At 36.6% G+C, this 27,247-nt stretch overlaps 3 protein-coding genes across 3 annotated transcripts in view; 1 reads left to right on the forward strand and 2 right to left on the reverse strand.

Annotated features, from left to right (window-relative positions):
* Positions 1-27,247, forward strand: part of LOC126080416 (olfactory receptor 5M11-like) — a 63,273-nt gene that overhangs the window by 28,207 nt on the left and 7,819 nt on the right. Inside the window, 1 exon segment of the mRNA XM_049891637.1 lies at positions 3,680-3,694. Within this exon segment, the coding sequence (XP_049747594.1) occupies positions 3,680-3,694 (15 nt within the window).
* LOC126080746 (olfactory receptor 1030-like) lies at positions 7,452-8,387 on the reverse strand. Its single transcript, XM_049891923.1, has one exon. The coding sequence runs from the start codon at positions 8,385-8,387 to the stop codon at positions 7,452-7,454; it is 936 nt and encodes a 311-aa protein (XP_049747880.1).
* On the reverse strand, positions 19,910-25,915 carry LOC126080760 (olfactory receptor 1030-like). Its single transcript, XM_049891935.1, has 2 exons — positions 25,905-25,915; positions 19,910-20,849 (listed from the first exon to the last, which is right to left on the reverse strand). The coding sequence occupies exon 2, from the start codon at positions 20,846-20,848 to the stop codon at positions 19,910-19,912; it is 939 nt and encodes a 312-aa protein (XP_049747892.1). The 5' UTR covers position 20,849; positions 25,905-25,915.

A 27,247-nucleotide genomic window follows, 5' to 3' on the forward strand; every position in this document is an offset into this window, starting at 1 on the left:
GTATGTGGTTGGAGGAAAAATAAGGAACTGAAGTTTTGGGGAACCAACAAATAAACTAAACCCACTGCCACTGATTTGATTCCCACTCATCGTGGCCCTACAGGACACAGTAGAACTGCCCTATTGGATTTCCAAGGCTGCAATCTTTTTTTTTTTTTTAAATTGTGCTTTAGATGATGTTTTATGGAATAGTCTCATTAAACAGTTAGAACACGTATTGTTTTATGACATTGGTTAACAGCACCACAACATGTCAACACGCTCCCTTCTCAAACTTGGGTTCCCTATTACCAGTTTTCCTGTTCCCTCCTGCCTTCTATTCCTTGCTCCTGGGGTGGTGTGCCCCTTTAATTTTGTTTTGCTTTATGGGCCTGTCCAATCTTTGGTTGAAGGGTGAACCTCAGGAGTGACTCCATTACTGAGTTGAAAGGGTGTTTGGGGCCCATACTCTTGGGGTTTCTTTAGCCTCTGTCAGGCCCACAAGTCTGGTCTTTCTTATTTTGTTCCACATTTTTCTCCAGCTCTGTCTGGAACCCTCTATTGTGATCCCTGTCAGAGCAGTCAGTGGTGGTAGCCAGGTACTGTCTAGTTGTCCTGGACTCGGTCTGGTGGAGGCCTTGGTAGATGAGGCCCATTAGTCCTTTGGAATAATCTTTCCCTTGTATCTTTAGTTTTCTTCATTTTTCGTTGCTCCTGAAGAGGTGAGACCATTGGAGTATCATAGATGGTCACTCACAGGCTTTTAAGGCCCCAGATGCTACTCACCAAAGTAGAATGTAGAACATTTCCTTTATAAACTATGTTATGCCAGTTGAGCTAGCTGTTCCCTGAGATCATGGTCCCCATAGCCCTCAGCCCAGCAGTTTGGTCCCTTAGGAAGTTTGTGTGTGTCTATGGAGCTTCCATGACCTTGCAAGGCCAAAATCTTTATGGAAGCAGGCTGCCACATCTTTCTCCAGTGGAGTAGCTGGTGGGTTCCAACAACCGACCTTTCAGTTAGCAGCCGAATGCTTTAAGATCTGCATCACCAGGGCTCTGGACTACTGGAAAGGGTGTTGAAATTTTAAATGGGAACATCAGAAAAGACCTCACCAAAATGATGACTTCTTTTTTTAGCAACAAATCAAAGGAGGAAGAAAACAACCAATAAGCATATCTTGGGAAGGGTATTCTGGGAGAATAAAGAGAAGGTGCAAAAATACCATGTGCACTCATTTGTTGACAACTGCTAGTGATGTGTGAGCATGTGTGTGTGCATGTGTGTGTATGTGCATGCAACATGCAGACTTCTATGTTCAGAGAAGAATGCCTTCAAGCAAACAAAATTTCTAGGTGGGCCTGGAGCGTATGCCCACCTCTGTCAACAGCTAACTCTCTGGGTGAACTTGGGTAACATTTAGTTCAGTAACAGCCTTTGCCAAATAAATAAATCAAATTAGATTATGACAAGCTGCTCTTGCTCTAACACCCAGGAAGCTGAAGGAGTCAAAACTTTAGTATTTAGAAAGTTAGACTTTGTGAATCTAATTTTAATCCATGATTCTAATTCTGGCTCCACCAGTTTTTAACCGTGTGATACTGGCTAGGTATTCAGCCTGCCTGGCCTCTGTTTCCTGAGCTGTAAAACGGGAAATGGGTTTGAAATGAGAAGTAAAATAGCACTCTTAACTAAAGCTTTGCATAGAGTAAGCATATAATGAGTGTGGTTACAAATAAAGTTAACTTTTTTCATAGATGGCTCTCTTTACTTCCTCTACTTCTTTGCCCACAGCCACTGGGGGAAAAGCACGTTCACTTGTAGAAACAAAACTCTATTCGTGTGCCCCACTGACTTGCAAGGTCAAAAAACAAAAAAAACAAAAAAAACCTGATTTTTAAGGTGGGAAAATGTGTATAATTTGTGAGCCTTAGGGTAAGAACTTAGTATAATTTTTTCTTGGTTAAATATAAAAATAGTAAAACACAAAGTCTTATTTCTGATTCTGATCGGCACTGATTTCTCATCATGTCATGAAGGAAGTTTCCTGATGTTTCTCTAAGCTGCTAAATGAAGTTGTATTTACAGCAGGATGAGGGAGGTGGGGACCTGCCCACTAAAGCAATTCTCAGAAGAACTGAGGAGTAGCAGTGATGAGTATTACATCCTGAATTGCCCTCCTTGGGTTTAATTGGAACTCTCTGGGATCAGGAAGATAATCATGTACTTTAGTCACATTTCCTATCATTTCAAATTTCCCAGTGTTTATTTCAAGAGCTCTGTGACAGGCACACAAAGAGGTTTCATCTTAAAATTTTGACAATGATCTGATTTTTATGTTTTCCTTTTATATTAGAGCAAAATGATCTATTTTTCTAAAATCCAAGCTCTTAGTGATATCCTTTCTGTGAGCACAGGCATTTTAAGTGTTGTCAGCCGTAAGGAGGATTGTTAAACAGACGATGTCATTCAGCACACATCTTGCTGAGCACTTCCTATGTGTCAAGGGATTTCACAGACATAGTTTAATTGATTCCTTATAGTATCCCTTTGTGATAGGTACAGCCTTCAACTTCACTAGACAGGCTCTACGGAAGGAATGGTGGCCAACTAGCTAACCCAGGGCTCTGGGTAGTGCATATAGTTAACATGCTTGGCTGCTAACCAAAAGTTGTAGATTCAACACTACTATAAGACAACTTGGAAAAAAGACCTAGTAACCTACTTCTGAAAAACCAACTATTGAAAATCCTGTTAGCACACTGCTATTAAGACACGCATGGGTTGCCATGTTGGAATCTACTAAAGGGCAACTGGTAGTTCACCCAGTGCCATTTAGCTATTATGTGGCATGGCTATTTTCTGAACTGTAGGTGGCTATCATTCCTCAACCTATAATCATAGTTCTTCCTTCTTTCTCTCACCATTTTTAAATATTTCCTCAGCTTCCCTCCAATCACATGCTATATATAACCAGTAAGTTGTGAGACTGGAATTCAAGCAGGCTGAACAATAGTCCTTTATATCAAGTTGTTGTTGAGAGTTTAGCAAAGAAATGTGACTTGTTGACACAATACTAAACATTCTCTGAGTATCATGGTACTCATTTATTCAGTCACTGGTGTGTCAAACAAATGTTCAGGAAACATCTTCTATATGCCACTGTGTTGTCAATGTAAGAAGCATAAAGGAAAGTCAAAAGATGGTTTGTGTCCTTAATGTGTTTCTGCTTCATTATGGGAAGGATGAGGCATGCATATTTTAAGTTTCACGATCAAGTTTTAGATTGTGAGGAATTCATGAAGATCACATTGCAAGGTGATAGAGACTAGATAGAGCTTTCACGCAAACATAATGTAACATTTATAATAATGGTGAAAATGTTTGCCCTGGACTACTAAATTAGCACCACAGAACAGTGGCCCGGCAATCAGCTTCCATTAAGCTTATGTCCAGGAAAACTATATGGAGCAATTCTACTCTATACACACGGCGGTGGTATGATTCAGAATCAGCTTGATGGAAACTGGTTTGGTTGTGGTTTATTAACTCAACAAATATTTTCTGAGAACCACCTGTATCCTAGGTTTCATGATAAATACTGACTTTAAAAATGGTGAGTAATGGACCTTGTCTTGGTGGAGCTGACCACCTGGAGGAAAATATGGTCAATGAATGCAGAACAGATGGTAACTTGAAAAGCAAGTAAAACCACAGGTAGAGAATATTTGTAGTGGTGTTTACCAAAATAAGTGGGTTGATACAAGACAAAATATAGCATTCAAATATATCTATACTTTTTTTTTTTCCTTTCTCATTCTCTTAGCCACCACTACTGAAACAATGCAATTGGTCTTTGTCCTTCTGAGGAAATGATGAACATAGCCTCTGGAAGAAAAAACAGATATTTCTGTTCACTTTAAAGGAGACTTTGCTCAGAGACCCTTTAAGAAAACGCTTTAACATTCATGCTTCCAGTGGAGATGTGGCTGGTGTATTATTAAGCTATTATAACTAAGAGAGTTTTTAACTGATAACTGACAAGTTGGATCTACAATTAAGAGCCCAGAAAGAGACTGATGCATGTATGAAAATTCAATGCATAACAGAGTTTGCATTACAAATTTAATGAGAAAAAAAAAGGTTATTCAATAAATGGAAAACTGGCTATGTTCATTAAGAAAATATAATTATTTGCTCTTTTGCACAATTTACACTTCCAGAAAGAATAAAGACCTAAAAGCAAAACTTATATCTATATATATAATACAAATGATGTTTTTAGACAAGATATACAAAGCCCAGATATCAATAGATGTGACCTATGTTAAAATGAACTTGTGCACCACAAAATGCGTCATACACAAAAACTAAATACAAGCTAGAAATAGGCTGAATATATTCGCACTGTATATAACATTAAAAAAAATTGATACTTAGAATATATAAGGAGCAATTACAAATCGATAAAATAAAGCACAAAATAACCCAACTGAAAAGTGGACAAAGAATATAGGAATACAACTGAAAGAAGAGAAATCTTGAATTATCATAAATACACTTAAAAAATACTTAACTTCACTTGTAATTAAAAAAAAATGTAATAAGAGATCCAAAAACTTACAAGAAAAAAATAAGAATCCATTTTGCACCCATTAGATTGGCAAACATTTTAAAAGTCTGACAATACATTGCTTTGGAAAGAATGTGGAGTAAAGTGAACTCACCCACTATTGATGAGAGTGTAAATTGGTAGAGAAATTTGTCAATAAATACAGTAAATTCAAGGTTGCCCATATTTTATGACCCAGAATTTACAGTCCTAGGTACATACATGACAGGAATTATTGCACTGGTACAGCAGCAGAATTACACAAGAATGTTTATTGCTGAATTTTTGTGTTAGTAAGGAACTGGAAAAATGCAATTATCCATTGTCTTAGTTATTTAGTGCTGTTATAAGAGAAATACCACCAGTGGGTGGCTTTAAGAAGCAGAAATTTATTTTCTCACAGAATTTAGGATGCTGGCTCTAGGGGAAGATTTTCTCTTTCTGTTGGCTCTGGAGGAAAGACCTTGTTTCTTCTGAACTTCTGCTCCTTTGTAATCTTCAAGTGCCTTAGCATATCTCTTCCCCATCTCTGTTCTGCTCACTTCTTCCATCTCTTTTATATTTCAAAAGAGGTTGACTCAAAATACACCCTACACTAATCCTGCCTCATTAACTTAAAGACAACTCATTCCCCAATAACCTGTGCATTCTACCTTGGTTTACAGCTACATGCAAAACAATTGGCATAGTGGCACTTCTGAAAATACATTTTGGAGGGAGGGCATAGTTGGCAAGCAAAAATAGAAGGCATAGGTTATTTGTGTAAAAACACATTATAACTGCAGGTATTTACAACACACATTTTGGGGGAAATGATTCAATCCATAAAGAGTAGAATGGATAAATATATTGTGACATATTTATGTACTGACATTGGAACCAGCAGTGAAAATTGCTGTTACATGAATCAAAAAAACAAACAAAAAAATGACTTGTTGCTGTGGGGTGGATTCTGACTCACAGAGACTCAATAGGACAGAGTAGAACCAATCAATAGGGATTCCAAGGAGTGGCTGGTGATTTCAAACTGCTAACCTTTTTGTTAGCAACCATAGCTTTTAAGCACCAGGGCAACATGAATCAGCATACATACATACAGCATAAATACAATAGCATTTCATATTAAATTATATTAAGTTTCAGAAGAATACAAAGAGTGATTTCACTTATCAAGTTTAAAGTCATGCAAAAAATACTCTATAATCATATGGAAACATAAATATCAAGCATATAATGTAAATCTATATAGGGATAAGAAACAAACCCATAATAGAGTCTACTTCAAGAAATGGAGAGAGAAACAAAATTAGGCAAGGATGATTCAACTTTTCCTATAATATCATTAATTTCCAAAAAAATATGAAAAAATACTAACATTATGTGAAGATTTAATAATGATTAGTCATGGTTATACAGCTGGTCTTTAAATTATTTTTGATTTTTGGTGATATGTTAGAAATAGTTCAGAAAAAAATAACAAAAAATTGACCAGTGAAACCACAAAAATAAATTTAATAACATAGGAAATAACAGCTTGATCATAGGTGGAAAAGAACTTACTTTCCTAAGAGCAAAGAAAGAAACAATAAATTGTTTGGCATATTTAAAAATAACAAAATTTTTGCACTTGAAAAATAGAATATAAAGAAGCAAAATTTAATAAGCATATATTTATTATTATTAATATATAGCAGAAAATTAATTTGTATCTTTATAAAAGAAGTGTTAAGATGAATAAGAAAAAGAAAAGAGAAACAAAAAAATTTACAAATGCACAAAGAAAATGACATGAAAAGGATATTCACAAAGAATTTCACACAAAAAAATACAAATAAGCAATTACCAGATGAAATGCCATCTTCTTATCAAGTATGTAAGGACACACAAATGGGGTTACTTTTTAAAGGCAAAAGATAATGATAACGGAAGAGTAAAGGAGAGGAGGTCACATGCTGTGCAGCTACCTATTGGTTTTAAAAGAAAAGAAAATCCTTCTGAAAAATTTTTCGCATTTTCATCAAAATCCTTATACAATGAGAATTCCATTGGATTAGTGACATCATTCCAAAGATGGTTCTGAGAGTAATATTCTTAGATATAAGCAAAAGATCTTTAGCTTGTAACTTGTAGAAAAAAGGGAGAAAATTTCTTAATAGTTTGGACATTACTAAGCCTTATAAAAATGTAACGAATTGTCATTGCCATACAACTACCAACAACAGTTGCTGTCAAGTGTTTTCAATGGGTGGTTTTTCAGAAGTAGATCACCAAGCTTTTCTTTGGAAAAGCCTCTGGGTGGACTTGAACCTCTAACCTTTCGTTAGTAGCCCAGCACTAAGCTGTTGGCTCCGCAGAACTACTCCATATCAATGACACCAAAAAAAAAAAAACACTGCCGTCCAGTTCATTACAACTCATAGCGACCCTAAAGGACAGAATAGAACTGCCCCATAGAGTTTCCAAGGAGTGCCTGGCAGATTTGAACTGCCTAACCTCTCTAGAAAACCTCTTGGTTAGTGGCTGTAGCACTTAACCACGAGGCCACCAGGGTTTCCATCAGTGCCACAGCATGTGGAAATTTCGCATAGGTTTTAGTACTATGGATGCAGTCATCTGTTTACTGATTTTATAGAGCAATAAGAATAACTTGCAGTCTTCTGTTTGAATTCCTAAGCAGTATTTGTTGCTGTTTCTGTATGTGTGTATGTGTCTTTATTCACTGAGATGGCTCTGTAAACTCTACCAAATAATTTGACACGTTCCCCAAGGTCATATATGACATAAGAAAGCAAAAAATTCTCGATGACAGGAAGGGACTTGCTAAGAAAAACGCTCATTAATTGCCCAGTTGATAAAGATATATTATACAAACAATTTCTTTTGGATAACTTTCCTTATTGCTCTTTTAACATCTTTGTTTCTCAGGCTATAGATCAAAGGGTTTAACATAGGACTCACAAAGATATAAAAAACAGCTACAATTTTCCCCGGCTTTACAGATGCCTTAGAAGGGGGTCTCAGATACATAGAGAACAGAGTCCCGTAAAAGACGGTAACCGCAGTGAGATGGGACCCACAGGTAGAGAAGGCTTTACGTCTCCCCTCAGCAGAGCGGATGCGCAGGATGGCAGTGAAGATGAAAATATAGGAGATGAGGATGATGGTGAGAGAACAGGTGAGGTTGGATCCAGCCACCACAAACATGGCAGTTTCTTTGACATAGGTATCTGAGCAGGCGAGGACCATGAGAGGTGGGTCTGCACAGTAAAAGTGGTTGATCTCATTGGGTCCACAGAAGGACAGACGTAGCATCAGTACAGTCTGTACCAGACCGTTTGCAAAGCCATAAATGTAAGGAACAGTGACCAGAGAGATGCAGACACATTTGGACATTTTGCTACCGTATAACAAGGGTTTGCAGATGGCCATGTAGCGGTCATAAGCCATCACTGTAAGCATATAATAATCTGTGATGACCAGGGCAATGAAAAAGTGGAATTGTATGATGCAACCAATGAAAGAAATAGTTTTTCTCTCGGATAAGAAATTAACCAGCATCTGCGGAGTGACATTGGTGGCATAACAGAGGTCTACAAAGGAGAGGTGACTGAGGAAAAAGTACATTGGCGTGTGCAGTTTCGAGTCACTTCTAATTAAAAAAATCATGCTCACATTGCCTGTTACTGTGATAAGGTAGATCACTAGGAATACCACAAAAAGTACAGGCTGCAGCTCAGCTCGGTCAGTCAGGCCCAGCAGAATAAATTCAGTCACCTCGGAGTGGTTTTTCTTTAACATTGTGTTCCTTGGCTTCTAATAAAATCTAAAGAAAATGAAATAAAAAAAATATATATTTTTGTCATTTATCCATTACCCCCATCATGTGGTCTCATAGTCTTTTCTCTCAACTTGTAAATGTATGCAGCATAAGGAAATAACCTAGTGAGCATGCAATTGATATTTTGAACAATTATATTAATATAATATTCTGTATATATGTACACATTTTACATGGTATCCTTTTGTAATTCTTTATTACATTTCCACTTAGAATTTTCTTGGACATATGAGTATAAACGTTGTATTTCTTTGAAATTGTAATATTTTGTTTTATACTACACCTTTTGATGAGGTATCTACAATGTGAGTCTTTGAAAATCATCTGCTTCATGTATAGGTTAATGAACTCCAGGATAAGTGGGATTTATGCATGGTGCATAGACTTATTGATCTAGGGCCTCCTTACTGCTCCTCTAAACCCAAGATCGTTTTCAAGCTGCTCTCTCACCCTGCCATGTACGTTCATTTTCTCCACTCTGATCTACCTTAGTTGGCTCTCATATCACTACATCTTGCTTAAGTTTTAAGTTTTGGATTTCTTATATTTAGATATTTTTTTTTCCCAAGAGTATGAATATTGGTTCTTAGGGGATGAAAGTAGATTTTACTCTTTTATGTATAAAGCACAGGTATACATAAAGTACATTAAAATATATGTTCATATATCTGTGTATATATATCACAGGTTAGATATTTATGAGGAGGGGCAATTAGAAAAAAATAATGCATAAAAACTTTCCCTTGGGATGGGGATAATGAAAAAAATATTGAGAAACATTGTTCCCATTATAATAATCTTATTATAACTCTACCTCACTCTACCTGGTTGCATAATTAAGAAAACTACTAAAACATAAATGCAACTTAAGTTACTTAAAACATGCCCAGAGTTCATAGCCAGATGATGATCATACTACCCATACAACTGAGACTGTCCTTAAGATATCACAAAGTGCATCTCTGAACAGCTGGGGAGGGTAAAAGTGACTATGGAGACCATCATGAAAAATCTCCAGCCTCCTTCAATGGTAACAACCAGGTGTGACAATGTGATATTAGTTTTTTTGTTTGTTTGTTTTTCAGTAGCTACAACGCCAAGAATGGAAAGAGTTAACTTTGGAAGGTACTTTGTACTTGAGAGCCTGACATCAGGGGTAGAAATCCCAGCTCTTCTAGTTGCCAGGTGCATGGCCTTGGGCAGGTTATTAATCTCTCTGTTCCTCAATTTGGCTATTAATGGCAATTCCCTTCATGAAAATGTGTTAATTTAGGTATAACTTTCAAAAGTAGCTACTATGATTACTTGATGAAAGAAGAACCAGGTCTAATCTAGAACAAGACCCAACATCTAAGTGTGATCTCATTTGTTGTTGTTGTTGGGACAAGGATTTCATCCAATCTATAGCTGTAGCCTTAACAGAACCTTGAACAGTGCTTCCCCAACTGTAGATGTTCAATAACTATTGATGGAAGGGATGTTCCCTTTGGTCTAGTTCCCTTTCCATTACGTAAATATCACTCCACTGTACACTTATCAATAATCATACTACAGGAAGAATAGTGGCAAAATTAACTATAGATTTTAGTAGAGGCATTTGCTAATTTTTCAGAATATGAATTTCATCCTACCATTTTATTTTTATTGATTAAAAGATTTATTTCTAAATCCCAAAATCTTAAAAAAAAAAAAAAAATTGTTTAATCATACCTGAGAAAGGAGAATGATATCCCAGACACAGAATGGATATGAAGAACCTGAAGAGTTTATAATGGAATTGTCACATAGGGACCAAATCCCTAAGGTTCAATTACTTCTAGCAGAAAGTTATTCACATTACAGACAACTATTATCTTTTCTTTTTCCGATAATCCTAAACTCTTTGAGGACATGATTTTTGCCCACTCCCCAAAATCAGTAGGGAATCAAATCTCCTAAGAATGAGGAAGCAATATGATTCATTATTTATCTTAATTTACACTTGGAAGTCTTCATGTTTTTTGGCTTGGAGAAATATAAGTTGTCTTGTTTATAACATGTAAGAAAGAATGGCATGTTGCATAAGAACATTTTGGATTGTGGAATACCATTGGAAGATCAATAAATTTTTGGTGAACTAGGACTAGTTATTCAGTGATTCTGAGTCTTGTACCTTATCTTTTTAAGGGGAATAATAATACAAAGATATGGGAATGTGTGGATTTATAGACAATAAACCTGTGTGGATGATTCTCCCTTTGCCACCCCTACCCAAGCTCAGATCCTCTGCATTGCTTTTTGCAACTGGAGTTTAACCCTTCTGGACTAAATCAGTAGGGCTTCTTTGCTGTCTAGTTTCCATCTGACTTTGGCTAATGGGAGGCACCATTAGGATGTCAGAGCTAGGAAGGAGAGAGAAGTAACTAGATTTCTTCCTCATTCCCTTATTGCTTCAATATGAATATGCTAGAGTGACTGCATCCATCCAAGGAAACTCCTACTGGGTTGTAAATGATGAAGAAGATGGTGACAGTATCAACTGCCCTTGCCTAGGGGTGAGGGTTGTTTCAGCAATTAGCCTGCAGGTACTTCAGCTTCCTTGGTTGATTTCCTAATACTTATGGGCATTCTCTGTCTTGCATTACATTATCTTCAGCTATATGAAGTAGAACTTGGCATCATGATTGGAGGAAGACTAATAGCCTGCAATATGTAAATGACACAGCCTTACTCGCTGGAAAGTAAAGGGGACTTAAAGCATTTACTAACGAAGATCAAAGACTACAGCTTTCAGTATGGATTACACCTCAAGGTAAAGAAAACGAAAATCCTAAGCCTGGGCCAATAAGCAACATCATGATAAATGGAGAAAATATTGAAATTATCAATGATTTCATTTTACTTGGACCCACAATCAAGGCCCATGGAAGCAGCAGTCAAGAAATCAAGACACATTTCATTGGGGAAATCTGCTGCAAAAGACTCCTTTAAAGTGTTAAAAAGCAAAAGTATCGTTTTGAAGACTAATGTGCTTCTGACCCAAGTCGTGGTATTGTTAATCTCCTGATATGCATGTGAAAGCTGAACAATGAATAAGAAAGACCTAAGCAGAATAAATTCCTTTGAATTATGGTGTTGGCAAAGAATATTGGATATACCATAGGCTGCCAAAAGAAAGAACAAATCTGTCTTGGAAGAAGTGCAGCTAGAAAGCTCCCTAGAAGCAAGAAGGGTGGAACTTTGTCTCAGTTACTTTGGACATGTTAAGAGGAGGTACCAGTCCCTGGAAAAGGACATCATGCTTAGTAAAGTAGAGGGTCATTGAAAAAGAGGAAGGTTTGACATATAGGCTGCAACAATGGGCTCAACACAGCAATGATTGTGAGGACAGCGCAGGACTGGGCAGTGTTTTGTTCCTTCTTAAAAAGGGTCTCTATGACGATTCGACGGCAGTGGTTTTTTTTTTTTTTTTTTTTATGAGAATGAACTGACTGGATGGCACCTAACAACAGTATTTTATACGTTATGAATCAAGAATGACATGAAGGCAACAGAGTTTTTTTTTTTTTTTTTTTTAATTCTCTACTGATGGAATGATAGACATTGTCTTCCAATAAAGGAAGAAAATAGCATTTCAGTAGCAAGAAGACATTAGGAACCCTGGTAGTGCTGGGATTGAACTGCTCCTCTGCTAACTGAAAGTTCCTTGGTTTAAACCTACCAGCCACTCCAGGGGAGAAAGTTGTGGCGCTCTGCTTCTGTAAAGATTACAGCCTTGAAATCCCTATGGGAGAGTTCTACTCAATACTATGAGATTGCGATGAGTCAGAATTGACTCACTGGCAACAGATAAGAAGATATTAGGTGTTTTCAGAGCAGAAGAATCTTGCATTTACCCTTTAAATCATCATTTGGACCACTAACCTTGAGGACAAACTTATTTTGCCTTATTTTGTTGGGGTTTTAGAAGTGGCAAGAGCAAGGTCATTTCCTCCCCTAGACTATAACCTCATGTCTGTGATACATAAAAACAGGTCATATCTCCCTAGAACTACGCTCAGGAAAGAAAGAATTAATATAACTTAATTAAGCATAATTAAGAATAAAAGGTATATTGAAATCAATTGGTATGACCCATTGCTTCCTCAGGCCCTCTATTTCCCCACCCCTTTAATTTTAGTCCCTCCTCTCACATCTTGGTCTAAAATTTTCAAGTGCAGGTGATAGAGAAAGCTTCCTCTCTAGGCTGGAGTGCCAGAGGGCTGAAGTTGGTTCGTATAGCTCAGAGGTCTGGATGTACAAACTCTAGGAAAGGCACCTGACCATTCTTTCCCCCATTGTCTCCCCTTACCACCCCCCACCTGCCACGTAAGGAAATTGATAAGAAACACAAAACCACCTACATTTGGGGTTAGTAAGAAGATATTTGGAAACCCTGGTGGCATAGAAGACATTTAATAAACTGGTCCTTAATTTCTATTTTCAGAGTAAGTAAGGGGAGGATCTCAGGAGTACGTGCTTTTTAAGACCTCTCGAAGACAGACATAAAAAAAAAAATAGATATATGGGACTGAAAATAGATTCAATTCAAGTAACTGAGCTGAGAGCATGTTTATCCCATTTACGTTTGTAAACACTCGGAGCATGCCAGTGTGCCAGGGCACAGCAGTTGACAATGTTACCAAGAGCAGTGCTTCTCAAACTTTTATATGCCTACAAATTACCTTGGGATTTGGATAAAATGCAGATTTGGAAACAGTAGCTCTGAGGTGCAAATATGGTTTGATGCATGATGTCCTTCACCAGGGACTGATCCCTCCTGATAACATGTCCAAAGTATGTGAGACAGCCTCACCATCTTTGCTTCTAAGAAGTGTTCTGGTTTTACTTCTTCCAAGACAAACTTGATCATTCTTTTTGCAGTGCATGCTGTATTCAATATTCTTTGCCAACACCACAATTCAAATACGGCAATTCTTCGATCTTCCTTATTCATCCTCAAGCTTTTGGATCCATATGAGGTGATTAAAAACACCATGGCTTGGGTCAGGAGCACCTTCATCTTCAAGGTGACATCTTTGCTTTTCAAAACTTTAAAGAGGTCTTTTGCTGCAGATTTGCCCAATATAATTAGTCTTTTGATTTCTTGACCACTGCTTCCATGAGTGTCAATGGTGAATCCAATAAAAGGAAATCCTCGACAACTTCTATCTTTTCTCAAGTCATCATGATGTAGTTTATTGGTCCAGTTGTGAGGATTTTTGTTTTCTTTATGTTGAGGTGTAATCCGTACTGAAGTCTGTGGTCTTTGATCTTCATCAGTAAGTGCTTCACTTTCAGCAAGTAAGGTTGTGTTTGCATAATGCAGGTTGTTAATGAGTCTTCCTCCAATCCTGATGCCCCATTCTTCTACATATAGTTCAGTTTATTGGATTATTTGTTCAGAATACAGATTGAATAAATATGGTGAAAGGATACAACTCTGATACACACTTTTCCTGACTTTAAACCACTCAGTATCTCTTTGTTCTGTTCGAATGACTGCCTCTTGGCGAAAGTACAGCTTCCTTGTGAGCACAATTAAGTGTTCTGCAGTACCCATTCTTTGCAATGTTATCCATAACTTGTAATGATTCACACAGTTGGAATGCCTTTGCGTAGTGAAGAAAACACAAGTAAACATCTTTCTGGTATTTTCTTCTTTCAATAGGCTCCATCTTACATCAGCAATGACATCTCTCATCCCATGTCCTCTTCTGAATCCAGCTTGAATTTCTGACAGTTCCCTGCCTATATACTGCTCCAGCCACTTTTGCATGATCTTCAGCAAAATTTTACTTGTGTGTCATATTAATGATATTGTTTGAAAATTTCCATATTTGATTGCATCACCTTTCTTGGGAATAGGCATAAATACAGATCTCTTTCAGTCGGTTGGCCAGGTAGCTCTCTTCCAAATTTCTTGGTCTTGATAAGTGAGCACTTTCAGCACTGCATCTGTTTGTTGGAACATCTCAATTGGTATTCTGTCAATTCCTGGATCCTTATTTTTTGCCGATGCCTTCCATGCAGCTTGAACTTCCTTCCTTACCATCAGTTCCTGATAATATGCTACCTCACGAAATGGTATAAGGTTGGCCAATTATTTTTGTTGTAGTGACTGTATATTCCTTCCATCGTTTTTAATGTTTCCTGCTTCATTTAATATTTTTCCTCTAGAAAACTTCAATGTTGCAACTCAAAATTTAAATTTTTTCTTCAGATTTTTCAGCTTGAGAAACGCCAAGTATGTTCTTCCCATTTGGTTTTCTACCTCCAAGTCTTTTCACATGTCATGATAGTACTTTACTTTGTCTTCTCAAGCCACCCTTTGAAATCTTCTATTCATCCATTTTACTTCATCATTTCTTCCTTTTGCTTTAGCTACTCTACATTCAAGAGCAAGTTTCAGAGTCTCTTCTGGCATCCATTTGGGCCTTTTCTTTCTTTCCTGTCTTTTTAATGACCTTTTGCTTTCTTTACATTGATATCCTTGATATCACTCCACAACTCCTCTGGTCTTTGGTCATTGGTGTTCAACCATCAAATCTGTTCTTGAGATGGTCTCTAAAAAGGTTTCAGATTCATGTCCACCTTGAGGCACCTTGCCAGAAAGGTCTACTGACCTACTTCTGGAAAATGAGCCACTGAAAACCCTATTAGTACATTTCTAAGACACACATGGGTTACCATGTTGGAATCTACTCAAGGGCAACTGGTTTGTTCATCCAACACCACTAAAGTATTATGTGGTAGGGTAGAATTTGAAACCCTGTCTTTGTATACTAAGTCAACTATTTTCTGGGTTGTAGGTGGCTGTCATCCCGCAACCTATAATCATAGTTCGTCCGTCTTTCTTTCGCCTTTTTTTAAAATATTCCCTCAGCTTCCCTCCAATCACATGCTAAATATAACCAGTAAGTTGTGAGACTGGAGTTCAAACAGGCTGAACAGTAGTCCTTGATATCAAGCTGTTGTTGAGATTTTAGCAAAGGAATGTGACTTGCTGACAAAATACTAAACATTCTCTGAGTATTGTGGTACTCATTTATTCAGGCATTGGTGTATTAAACAAATGTTCAGGGAACATCTCTCTATATGTCACTGTGCTGTCAGTATAAGAAGCATAAAAGAAAGTCAAAAGATGGTTTGTGTCCTTAAAGTGTTTCTGCCTCATTGTGGGAAGGATGAGGCATGTATATTTTAAGTTTCACAATCAAGTTTTAGATCGTGAGCAATTCATGAAAATCCCATTGCAAGGTGATAGAGAGTTAGAGCTTTCACATAACCATAATGTAAAGTTCATAATGATAGTCAAATGGTTTGAGCTTGACTACCAAACTAACACCACAGAAGAATGGCCTGGCAATCTGCTTCCCTTAAGATTACAGCCAGGAAAATCTATGGAGTAATTCTACTCTATACACATGCGGGTGCTATGATTCAGAATCATCTTGGTGGGAATGGGTTTGGTTTTGGTTTATTAACTCAACCAGTATTTTTTGAGAACCACCTATATCCTAGGTTTCATGATAAATACTGACTTTAAAAATGGTGACCAATGGACCTTGTCCTCATGGATCTGACAGTCTAGAGGACAATACGGCCAATGAAGGCAGAACAAATCTTAACTTGAAAAGCATGTGCAGCCACAGGTAGAGAATATTTACAATGGTGTCTACCAATATAAGTGGGTTGATACAGGACAAAATATAGTATTTAATTTTTTTTTTTCTTTCTCATTCTCTTAGACACCATTACTGAATCAATGCAGTTGGTCTTTGTCATTCTGAGGAAATGAAATACATAGCCTCTGGAAAAAAGAAAACAAAAGCAAAAAGCAAAAAAAAAAACCCATATATTTCTGTTCAGCTTAAAGTAGGCTTCACTCAGAGATCTTTTATGAAAACACTTTAAATTCAAGCTTCCAGAGAAAAGGTAGCAGACGCATTATAAAACAATTGTAACTAAGAGTTTATAATGATGCAACGATTGACAAGTTGGCCGCACAATTAAGAACCCAAAGAGACTGATACAGGTGTGGAAATTTAACACATAACAGAGTTTACATTACAAACTTAATGAGGAAAAAAAATAGGGATTATTCAATAACTGGAAAATTGGTTATTTTCATTAAAAAAATATAATTAGCTTCTATTTTGCACAATTTAAAGTTTCAGGAAGAATAAAGCCCTAAACATGAAAAAGCAAAACTTATATCTATATAATAGAAATGATACTTGTATGTATATAAGAGAAATGATGTTTTTAGACAAGATATACAAAGCACAGACATTAATAAATGTGAACTATGTTAAAATGAATTTGTGTACCACCAAATACATCATACACAAAAGCTAAATACAAGCTAGAAATAGGTTGAATGCATTTGTACTGCATATGACATGAAAAAATTAATACTTAGAACAGAATATAGAAGGAGCAATCACAAGTGGATAAAGTAAATAACAAAATACCCCAGCTGAAAAGTGGACAAAGAATATAGGAATACAACACAAAGAAGGGAAACCTTTAATTACCATAAACACATTTAAAAAATACTTAACTTCACTTGTAATGAGGGATCCAAAAACTTACAATATGAAAATAAGAACCCATTTTGCACCCATTAGATTGGCAAACATTTTAAAAAGTCTGGCAATACGCTGTGTTAGAAAGATCGTGGAGTAAAGTGAACTCACGCATTGTTGATGAGAGTGTAAATTAGTAGAGAGAACTATGAGTCAGAATCGACTTGATGTCAGTGAGTTTGGTTTGGTTGGTCATATCTTATGAACCAGAATTTATGGTCTTAGGTATGTACGTGAGAGGAGTTATTGTACCAGTACACAAGCAGAATTACATGAGAATATTTATTGTTGGATTTTCGGGTTAATAAGGAACTGGAAAAATGCAATTAGCCATTGTCTTAGTTGTCTAATGTTGATGAAACAGAAGCACCACAAGTGGGTGACTTTAACAAACAATAATTTATTTTCTTACAGAATTCAGGGTGCTGGTTGGAAGGGCAATCTCTCTCTCTGACATCTCTGTTAGAAAGCCCTAGTCTCTTCTGACTTCTGCTCCTTGGTAATCTTCATGTGGCTTGGCATATCTCTTTCCCCCTCTCCATTCTGCTCACTTGTTTAATCTCTTTTATATCTCAACAGAGATTGACTTAAAATACACCCAACACTAATTCTGGCTCATTAACATAACAAAGACAACCCATTCCCAAATGGGATTAATTTATTTTTATGCAAAAAAGTGTGCAGTCTACCTTTGTTTGCCAACCACTCCCTCTCCCTGTGAAGTGTTTTCTTAAGTGCACTAGGCTAAATTTTTACAGCAACATGTAAAAAAAAAATGGCAAAGTGACACTTCTGAAAGTACCACCTGGAGGAAAGACTTGGTTGGCAAACAAACATACAAGGCATATGCTATTTTCATAAAAATACCCTATAATCACAGGCGTAGAGATTAGTATTCACAACACCTATATTGGGTGAAACAACTCTATCAATAACATCCATAAAGAGTAGAATGGATAAATATGTGTCATATTTATATATTTACATTGGAACTAGCAGTGAAAAATCCTACTATATGAATCAGCATGGATAAATAATATAACAGTGTTTAGTATAAAATAAAAGATGTTTCAGAAAGATACATAGAGTGATTTCACTTATATTAAGTTTCGAATCATGCAAAAAATACTGTATAATTATATGGAAACATAAATATTAAGAAGATGTAAATCTATGTAGGGATAAGAAGCAAATTCATAATACAGTCTACTTCAACACATGGAGAGAGAAACAATATTAGGCAAGGATGACTCAGCTATTCCTATAATATCATTAATTTCCAAAAAAATATATGAAAAAATGTTAACATTGTGTGAAGACTTAATAATGATTAGTTGTGGTTATACTCAAACCAAACTCATTGCTGTCAAGTCGATTCCGACTCATAGTGACCCTATAGAACTGAGTAGAACTGCCCTATAAAGTTTCCAAGGAGCGCCTGGGGGATTCGAACTGCTGTCCTTTGGGTTAGCAGCTGTAGCTCTTAATTATTACACCACCAGGGTTTCCGTGGTTACATAGGTGGTCTTTATATTATTTTTGATTTTTGGCAATATGTTGGAAATAGTTCAGAAAAAAATTAACAAAAAAATGACCATAAAACCACAAAAACAATTTACTAATATAGGAAATAACAGCTTGATCGTAGGTACAAAAGAACTTAATTTCCTAAGAGCAAAGAAAGAAGTAATAAAGTGAAATATAAATTGTTTGGCAAAATTTAACAATAATAAAATTTTTGCATTTAAAAAACATAATAAAAGAAGTGAAATTTAATAAGCATGTATTTTTTATTATTATGAATATACAGCAGGGAATTCATTTGTATCTTTAAGAAAGAAGTCCTAAAATGAATATAGAAAAAAAAAAGATAAACACCAAAATTTAAAAATATACAAGGAAAAGGACCTAAAAAGTAAATTCATAAAGAATTTCACAAAAAAACTCAACTAAACAATGACCATATGAAATGTCATCTTGTTATCAAATACATACGCACACACAAATGAGATGTAGTTTTTAAAGGGAAAAGGTGATAATAACAAAAGGGCAGAGAAGAAGAGGTCACAAACTGTGTGCAGCTGCATATTGGTTTTAAAAGAAAAGACAAAAGCTTCTTGAGGAAATTTGTCATTTCTATCAAAATCTTTACAAATAAGAATTGCACTGGATCAGTGATATCGTTCCAAAGATGGTTCTTTGAGTAATATACTTCAATAAAACCAAAAGATCATAGCTGTGTAACTTGTAGGGAGAAAAAGTTCTTACAAAATAGTTTGGACATTATTCAGCACTATAAAAATGTAACGAATTGCCATTGCCATGTAGCTAACAACAACAGTTGCTGTCAAGTGTTTTCAGACTCCTGGTGACTATATGTATGTCAGAGTAGAACTGTGCTCCACTGGGTTTTCAATGCTGATTTTTCAAAAGTAGATCACCAAGCCTTTCTTTCAAAGAGGCTCTGTGTGGGCTTGAACCTCTGACCTTTGTTTAGTAGCCCAGCACTAAGCTGTTGGTACCACCCAGGGACTTCATGTCATTGCCACGCATGTGGTAATTCTCTCTTTCAATTTTGCATGGGTAATAGCACTATGGATGCAGTCATCTGTATTGATTTTACAGAGCAGTAACAATAGCTTCTGGTCTTCTATTTGAATTTCTAAGCAGTATTTCTTGTTGTTGTGTGTGTGTATTTATTGTGATGGCTCTGTAAACTCTAGCGAATAATTTGACACACTCTCCAAAGTCCATATATGATGTAAGAAAGACAAAAAAATTCTCCATGACAGGAAAGGATTTGCTAATTAAAAATGCTCATTAATTGCCCAGATGATAAAGATACATTAGGTACCTGTGTCCAAAATATCTACTTATTTAACAAACAATTTCTTTTGGATAACTTTCCTTACTGCTCTTTTAACATCTTTATTCCTCAGGCTATAGATCAAAGGGTTTAGCATAGGACTCACAAAGATATAAAACACAGCTACAATTTTCCCCTGTTCTACAGATGCCTCAGAAGGGGGTCTCAGGTGCATGCAGAACAGAGTCCCATAAAAGATGGTGACAGCCGTGAGATGGGACCCACAGGTGGAGAAGGCTTTACTTCTCCCTTCAGCAGAGTGGATGCGAAGGATGGCAGTGAAGATGAAAATATAGGAGATGAGGATGATGGTGAGAGAACAAGTGAGGTTGGATCCAGCCACCACAAACATGGCAGTTTCTTTGACATAGGTGTCTGAGCAGGCGAGGACCATGAGAGGTGGGTCTGCACAGTAAAAGTGGTTGATCTCATTGGGTCCACAGAAGGACAGACGTAGCATCAGTACAGTCTGTACCAGTCCATTTGCAAAGCCGTAAATGTAAGAAGCAGCGACTAGAGAGGTGCAGACACATTTGGACATTTTGTTACCGTATAACAAGGGTTTGCAGATAGCCATGTAGCGGTCATAAGCCATCACTGTAAGCATATAATAATCTGTGATGACCAGGGCAATGAAAAAGTGGAATTGTATGATGCAACCAATGAAAGAAATAGTTTTTCTCTCGGATAAGAAATTAACCAGCATCTGCGGAGTGACATTGGTGGCATAACAGAGATCTACAAAGGAGAGGTGACTGAGGAAAAAGTACATTGGCGTGTGCAGTTTTGAGTCACTTCTAATTAAAAAAATCATGCTCACATTGCCTGTTACTGTGATAAGGTAGATCACTAGGAATACCACAAAAAGTACAGGCTGCAGCTCAGCTCGGTCAGTCAGGCCCAGGAGAACAAATTCAGTCACGTCGGAGTGGTTTTTCTTTAACATCGTGTTCCTTGGCTTCTAATAAAGTCTAAAGAAAATGAAATAAAAATACTTTCTTTGTCATTTATCCATTACCCCCATCATGTGTTCTGATAATTTTTTCTCTCAAACTTGTAAAAGTATGTGGCATAAGGAAATAACCTAGTGAGCATGTGACTGATATTTTAAACATTTAATGTTCCATATATATATAGGTATATTCATATTTTACATGGTACCTTTTTGTAATTCTTTATTGCATTTCTACTTACAATTTTCTTGGACATATGAGTGTAAGCATTGTCTTTCTTTGAAGTTGTAATATTTTGTTTTATACAACACCTTTTGATGAGATACCTAAAATACGAGTCGTGGAAAGTTACCTGCCTCAGGCATAGATTAATTAGCTCAGGGACAGTGGGATTTATGCGTGGTGCATAGCCTTATTGATCTAGGACCTCCTTTATTGCTCCTCTAAACCAAAGATCATTTTCAAGTTGTTCTTTTGCCTTGCCATGTACTTCCTTTCTCTCCACTCTGATCTACCTCGGCTAGCTCTCATGTCACTAATCTTCCTTCTATTTTACGTTTTGGATCTCTTATATTTTGTGCATTTGTTTCCTAAGGGTATGAATATTGGTTCTTGGGGAACAAAAGTAAATCTTACTGTTTTATATATAAAGCACAGATATACACATAGAGCATTAAAATATATGTCTACGTGTGTATATATATATATATATATATATCACAGATTAGATATCTATGAGGAGGGGCAGTTAGAAAAAAAAATGGATGAAAATGTTTCCTTGGAGGGTAATAATGCAAAAAATATTGAGAAACATTGCTCTGATCATAAGGATCTTGTTATACTTCTACCTCACTCTACCTGGTTACATAATTAAGAAAAGTACCATAACACTTTCAAAACACGCACTTACTAATTTGTAGCTACCATGATTACTTGATGTGAAAAAGACCAGGTCTATTTTTTTTATGCTAGAAGAAGGCCTAACATCAAAGTGTAATCTTTGTTATTGGGATGAGGATTTTACCTAATCTGTAGCTGTAGCCTTAATAGAACCTAGAACAGTGTTTTCTCAACTGTAAATGTTCAATAACTACCAATAGAATGGAGGTTCCCTTTGGTATAATTCCCTTTCCATTATGTAAATATCACTCCCTTGTACATTTGTAAATAATTGTACCATGAGAAAAGTTAGCATATTTTAGTAGAGGCATTAGCTAATATGTCAGAATATGGGTTTTATCCTATTGTTTTATTTTTATTGATTAAAAGATTTATTTCTGGGTTCCAAAATCTAAAAAAAAATGTTTAATCATACCTGAGAAAGGAGAGTGATTTCTCAAACACAGGATGGATAAGAAGAACCTGAAGAAGAGTTTATAATGGAATTGCTACATGGGGACCAAATCTCTAAGGTTCAATTATTTCTAGCAGAAAGTCATTCTCATTAAAAACAACTATTATCTTTTATTTTTTTGATAATCCTAAACTCATTGGGGATATGATTTTTGCCCACTCCCCAAAATCATTAGGGAATCAAGTCTCCTAAGAATGAGGAAGCAATATGATTCATTATTTTAATGTACACTTGAATGTCTTAATATTTTTTAAGTTGGAGAAATAATAAGTTGTTTTGTTTATAACATGTAAGAAATAATGGCATAAGGTATAAAAAGAAAAATTTGGGATTTGGAAGATCAATAAATTTTTGGTGAACTTGGACTATTTACTCATTCTGAGCCTTGTACCTTATACTTTTAATGGAACTAATAATACAAAGATACGGGAATGTGTGGATTTATAGATAATAAAGGAGTGCTGATGATTCTCCCTTTGCCACCCCTACCCCAAGCTCAGATCCTCTGCATTGCTTTTTGCAACTGGAGTTTAACCCCTCTGGATTGAATCAATAGGGCTTCTTTGCTGTCTAGTTTCCATCTGACTTTGGCCAATGGAAGGCAACATTAGGATGTCAGAGCTAGAAAGGAGAGAGAGAAATAATTGAATTTCTTTCTCATTCCCTTATTGCTTCAATATGAATGTTTTCTAGAAGGACTGCATCCATACAAGGAAACTCTCACTGGGTTGTATGTGGTGAAAAAGATAGGGAGAACCTTCCTTCCTGCATTGGATTCTGGTGACAGTATCAACTGCCCTTGCTTAGGTGTGGGAATTATTTCTGCAATTTAGCCTCCAGGTGCTTCAACTTCCTTGGTTGATTTCCTGATACTACTGTTTTTCTCTGTCTTTGCATTAAATTATATTTAGCTATGTGAAGAAGGACTTGGCATCAGGATTGGAGGAAGACTCATTAACAACCTGCCATATGCAGATGACACAACCTTACTTGCTGAAAGTGAAGAGGAATTGAAGCACTTAATGATGATGATCAAAGAATACAGCATTCAATATGGATTACATCTCAACATAAAGAAAACAAAAATCCTCACAACTAGACCAATAAGCAACATCATGACAAACTGAAAAAAGATTGAAGTTGTCAAGGATTTTGTTTTACGTGGATGCACAATCAACAATCATGGAAACAGCAGTCAAGAAATCAAAAGACACATTGCATGGCTCAAATCTGCTGCAAAATACCTCTCTAAAGTGTTAAAAAGCAAGGATGTCACCTTGAAGACCAAGGCGCACCTGACCCAAGTCATGATATTTTCAATTGTTTCATATGCATGTGAAAGTTAGTCAATGAATAAGGAAGACTGAAGAAGAATTGATACCTTCGAGTTATGGCATTGGCAAAGAATAATGAATATACCATGGATTGCCAGAAGAACAAACAACTCTGTCTTGGAAGAAGTACATCCAGAGTTCTCCTTAGAAGCAACGAGGGGGAGTTTTCATCTCAAGTATTTTGGACATACTATTAGGAGGAATCAGTCCCTGGAGTAGGACGTCAGGCTTGGTAAGGTAGAGGGTCAGAAAAAAAGAGGAAGACCCTCAAGGAGATGGATTGACATAGCAGCTACAATAATGGGCTCAAGCATAACAAAAGTTGTGAGGATGGTGAAGGACCAAGCAGGGTTTCCTTCTGTTGTACAAATGGTAGCTATGAGTGGGAGGCAGCTCAATGGCACTTAACAACAAGAAACCATCTGACTGGTATTTTGTTTCATGCCGTGTCCTTGACTCAGGCCAGAGTGGCATACGGTAGTTATTCAATAAATGTGGCTATGGTAGTTATAGCAGTAATAAACTTATTGTAACAATAATTGTTCTTTTTTTTAAAGGCTTGGGATATTTCTGGATTCACTGTTATTGGAGTTTAAAGGGAACACTGAATCACCCACCTTCGGATCTTGAATCAATTGAGGAGTATATGTAGGAGTTAAATATTAAAATTACTAGCAGCTTTGAGGTAAAGGTGGATATGAGAATGTAGCTTAGGAATGCACTTATTTTGCTGATCATTTCATCTGAATCAAGGTCACTCAGACACAGCAGAGCAGCAGGATAACTCTTGCTCTATCCTTCCCTTTCAAAGGGCATGGCCATCAGGGTAACTATCAATCAATACAGGAAAAGAAGACACTTTGAGCTCACAGTCAGGAGGCTGGAATGATCATTTTTATGATTTCATCAATCTCTGTACACCCTGCTGAGGGAACAACATGAGGGATTTAGGAAGAAGCATCCAAAAGCCCTAAACCTTTCCCTCCAAGGTTATCAAAACTTTTGCCTCAATCCTTTTTATTGTGGTGGCACTCCTTTCATTTATTACTGCATTCCAGAAATTTCTGAATCATCCTAGATTTCCTCCCCTCCTTCCAACCCTTCCCATAGCCAAACAATCTCTGTGGCTTTCTAAATATTTCAAGAAGCAAACTTTCCTAAGTTAAAAGCAAAAGAAAAGAATAGAAAAAGGAACTGCTACATTTTCAAGAACCTTCAAAGAAGCTTGAAATAATGCTTTTTTTTTTCTCAAAATGAATAGATTTTTATTAATTTATTTCTTTAATAAAAATTACCTCTTTGGTGAATTTCTGGGAATGGAAAATTCATGACACAAAGAAAGCTAGTCATGTCTCTGGCCACCTTTTATCTCATCAACCACTGTTAACCTAGTACCTGACACCACCATGTTTGTCTAAAAACTATGATCATTTTAGTGCCCTCCCTGAGTCTTTTCCATAAGAAATCTTTCTTTTTCCAATATACTTATTTATATTCATAAATTTCCAAAATGGACAGAAATATGAGTACCCATTAAGCATTTTTATCAATCCATATGATTTGGAGTGTTTTTAAAGACAGCATAGGAATACCTAGGAAAATAACATTTTGATTTAAAACCTAACTCTTGAAGAGTCACTGAAAAAAAAAACAAATAAAAACTGTCTGAGCCTCAGGCTTTTCATCTGTAATATATAAATAATAATATCTGTATCACAGGGCAATTTAAGCATTAAATAAACTTTGTTATTCCTTGACAATGAACATGGATTTCTTAGCACACCAGTGTCTAGTATCTGGTAAGTACCCAGGTGTGCCAGAGGGTTCCTCATGCCTCATTCTTTCTCTGGTGAGACAGAAACTCTTTAAGGACACAAACCATCTTTTGGTTTTCCCTTATACTTTCTGTATTGACAAAATAGTAGCAGTTAGAAGACGATCCCTGAATATTTGTTAAATACATGGATGAATGAATGAATGTCACTATACTCACTACGTTCAGTATTGTGTGAACTTGTCACATTTCTTAGCTAAACTATCGACAACAACTCTATACTAAGGACTATTGATTGGCTTGTTTGAACTCCAGTCTCACAACTTATTAGTTGTATACACCAGGGAAAGTTACTTAGCCAGTCTTTGCCACAGTCTTCCATCTGTAAAATGGAGAAAATAGTACTAACCACCTCATCAAACTGTATGAGGATTAAGTGGGCCAATGCTATAAAGTACTAAGCCCAATGTCTGGCACGTGCTAAGTATTCAATGCTGATTACCTATAACTAATTACCACTGTTCTTTTTTTCTTTCATGTGGTTTCTTATACACATTAGTTACTCATATCTTCCTACAGAATTTCATTTTTTAGGGGACAATAGAGTGCGTTCAATAAATAAGCAAGATTTATTACATATTTGCTGAATTAAATGCAGAGTACACACTTATTTATACACTCAGCAAATATTTATTGATCAGCCATTACCTGCAAGGGCTGTATTCACTGTGAAGACCAGAGTTCTTGCCTATAAAGAGTTTAGAGTCTAATGGTGGAATTATAATTAATTATTCACACGTGACTATAACAGTATGTGCTTCCAACTTTGATACAGATGAGGGCAGAGGGCTAGGTCAGCATGGAGGAGGGAGCTCACACCCAGGTCCCTGGAGGCAGAGACTGCTTCTTTTGAGCCTTCTTAAAACTGAGTCTTTCTTAGTATCAAAAGCAGCTTGATTTTGATGAGAAAAAAACAATAACTGACTGGAGGAAAGATTGAAAAAGTGGTGTGGAAAGGAAGGAAGAAGAATAATTATACATTGAGGAATGATAGCAACCTGGAATTGAGAAAGTAGTAGCTCAGCATATGAAGACAGGGATTCAAATCCTATCCTGCCACGAAATAGCTACATGGCACTGAGTGAGCTACCAGTTCTCCTCAAGTCCATTCTGACTTACGGAGACCCCATGGATGTCAGAGTAGAACTGTCTGACATAGAGTTTTCAATAGCTGGTTTTTTGGAAGAAAGAGTCTTCTTCCCAGTCATCTCTGGGTGGACTCGAACCACTAACCTTTTGGTTAGTACCTGAGCACATTAATTATTTGCTTCACCCCATAGAACTACTGTGAGATAGTCTGCCACTATTCCTTTTGTGAGACCCTTTTCTTTAGCTGAAAGCTGAAAAATAGCATACTTGTCTCATAGGCTTACTTTGAGGAATCAGTAAAACTGTGTATGTGAAAGTGTTTGACACAGGAACTGCTCAGCAAGATGTTTGCTGAAGGACACCTTCTGTTTAATAATCCTGCTTATGGCTGACCATGTTCAAAATGTTCATGCTCACGAAGAGAACACCTCTAAGAGCTTGGATTTTAGGATGGGGTTCTTTGTACTATAAAAGAAAACTTAAAATTCAGACTATTGCCAAAATTAGAAGATGAAACTTCTTTGTGCACCTGCCACAGAGCTCTTAGGATAAACACTGGTGAACTTGAAAATAGAAGAAATGTGGCTAAGGTATATGATTATCTTCCTGATTCCAGAGAGTTCCAATTAAACCCAAGGGGGCAATTCAGGATGTAATACTCATCGCTCCTACTCCCCAGTTCTTCTGAGAGTTGCTTTTGTGAGCAGGTCCCCACCTCCTTCATCCTGCTATAAATACGACTTCATTTTGCAGCGTAGAAAGACATCAGGAAACTTCCTTA

This window comes from Elephas maximus, chromosome 7, assembly GCF_024166365.1.
Source record: "Elephas maximus indicus isolate mEleMax1 chromosome 7, mEleMax1 primary haplotype, whole genome shotgun sequence".
NCBI classification, from domain to species: Eukaryota; Metazoa; Chordata; class Mammalia; order Proboscidea; family Elephantidae; genus Elephas; species Elephas maximus.

Excerpts from the sequence above, each read along its gene's own strand:
- LOC126080746 (XM_049891923.1), bottom strand. The coding sequence starts at position 8,387 with ATGTTAAAGAAAAACCACTCCGAGGTGACTGAATTTATTCTGCTGGGC.
- LOC126080760 (XM_049891935.1), bottom strand. The coding sequence starts at position 20,848 with ATGTTAAAGAAAAACCACTCCGACGTGACTGAATTTGTTCTCCTGGGC.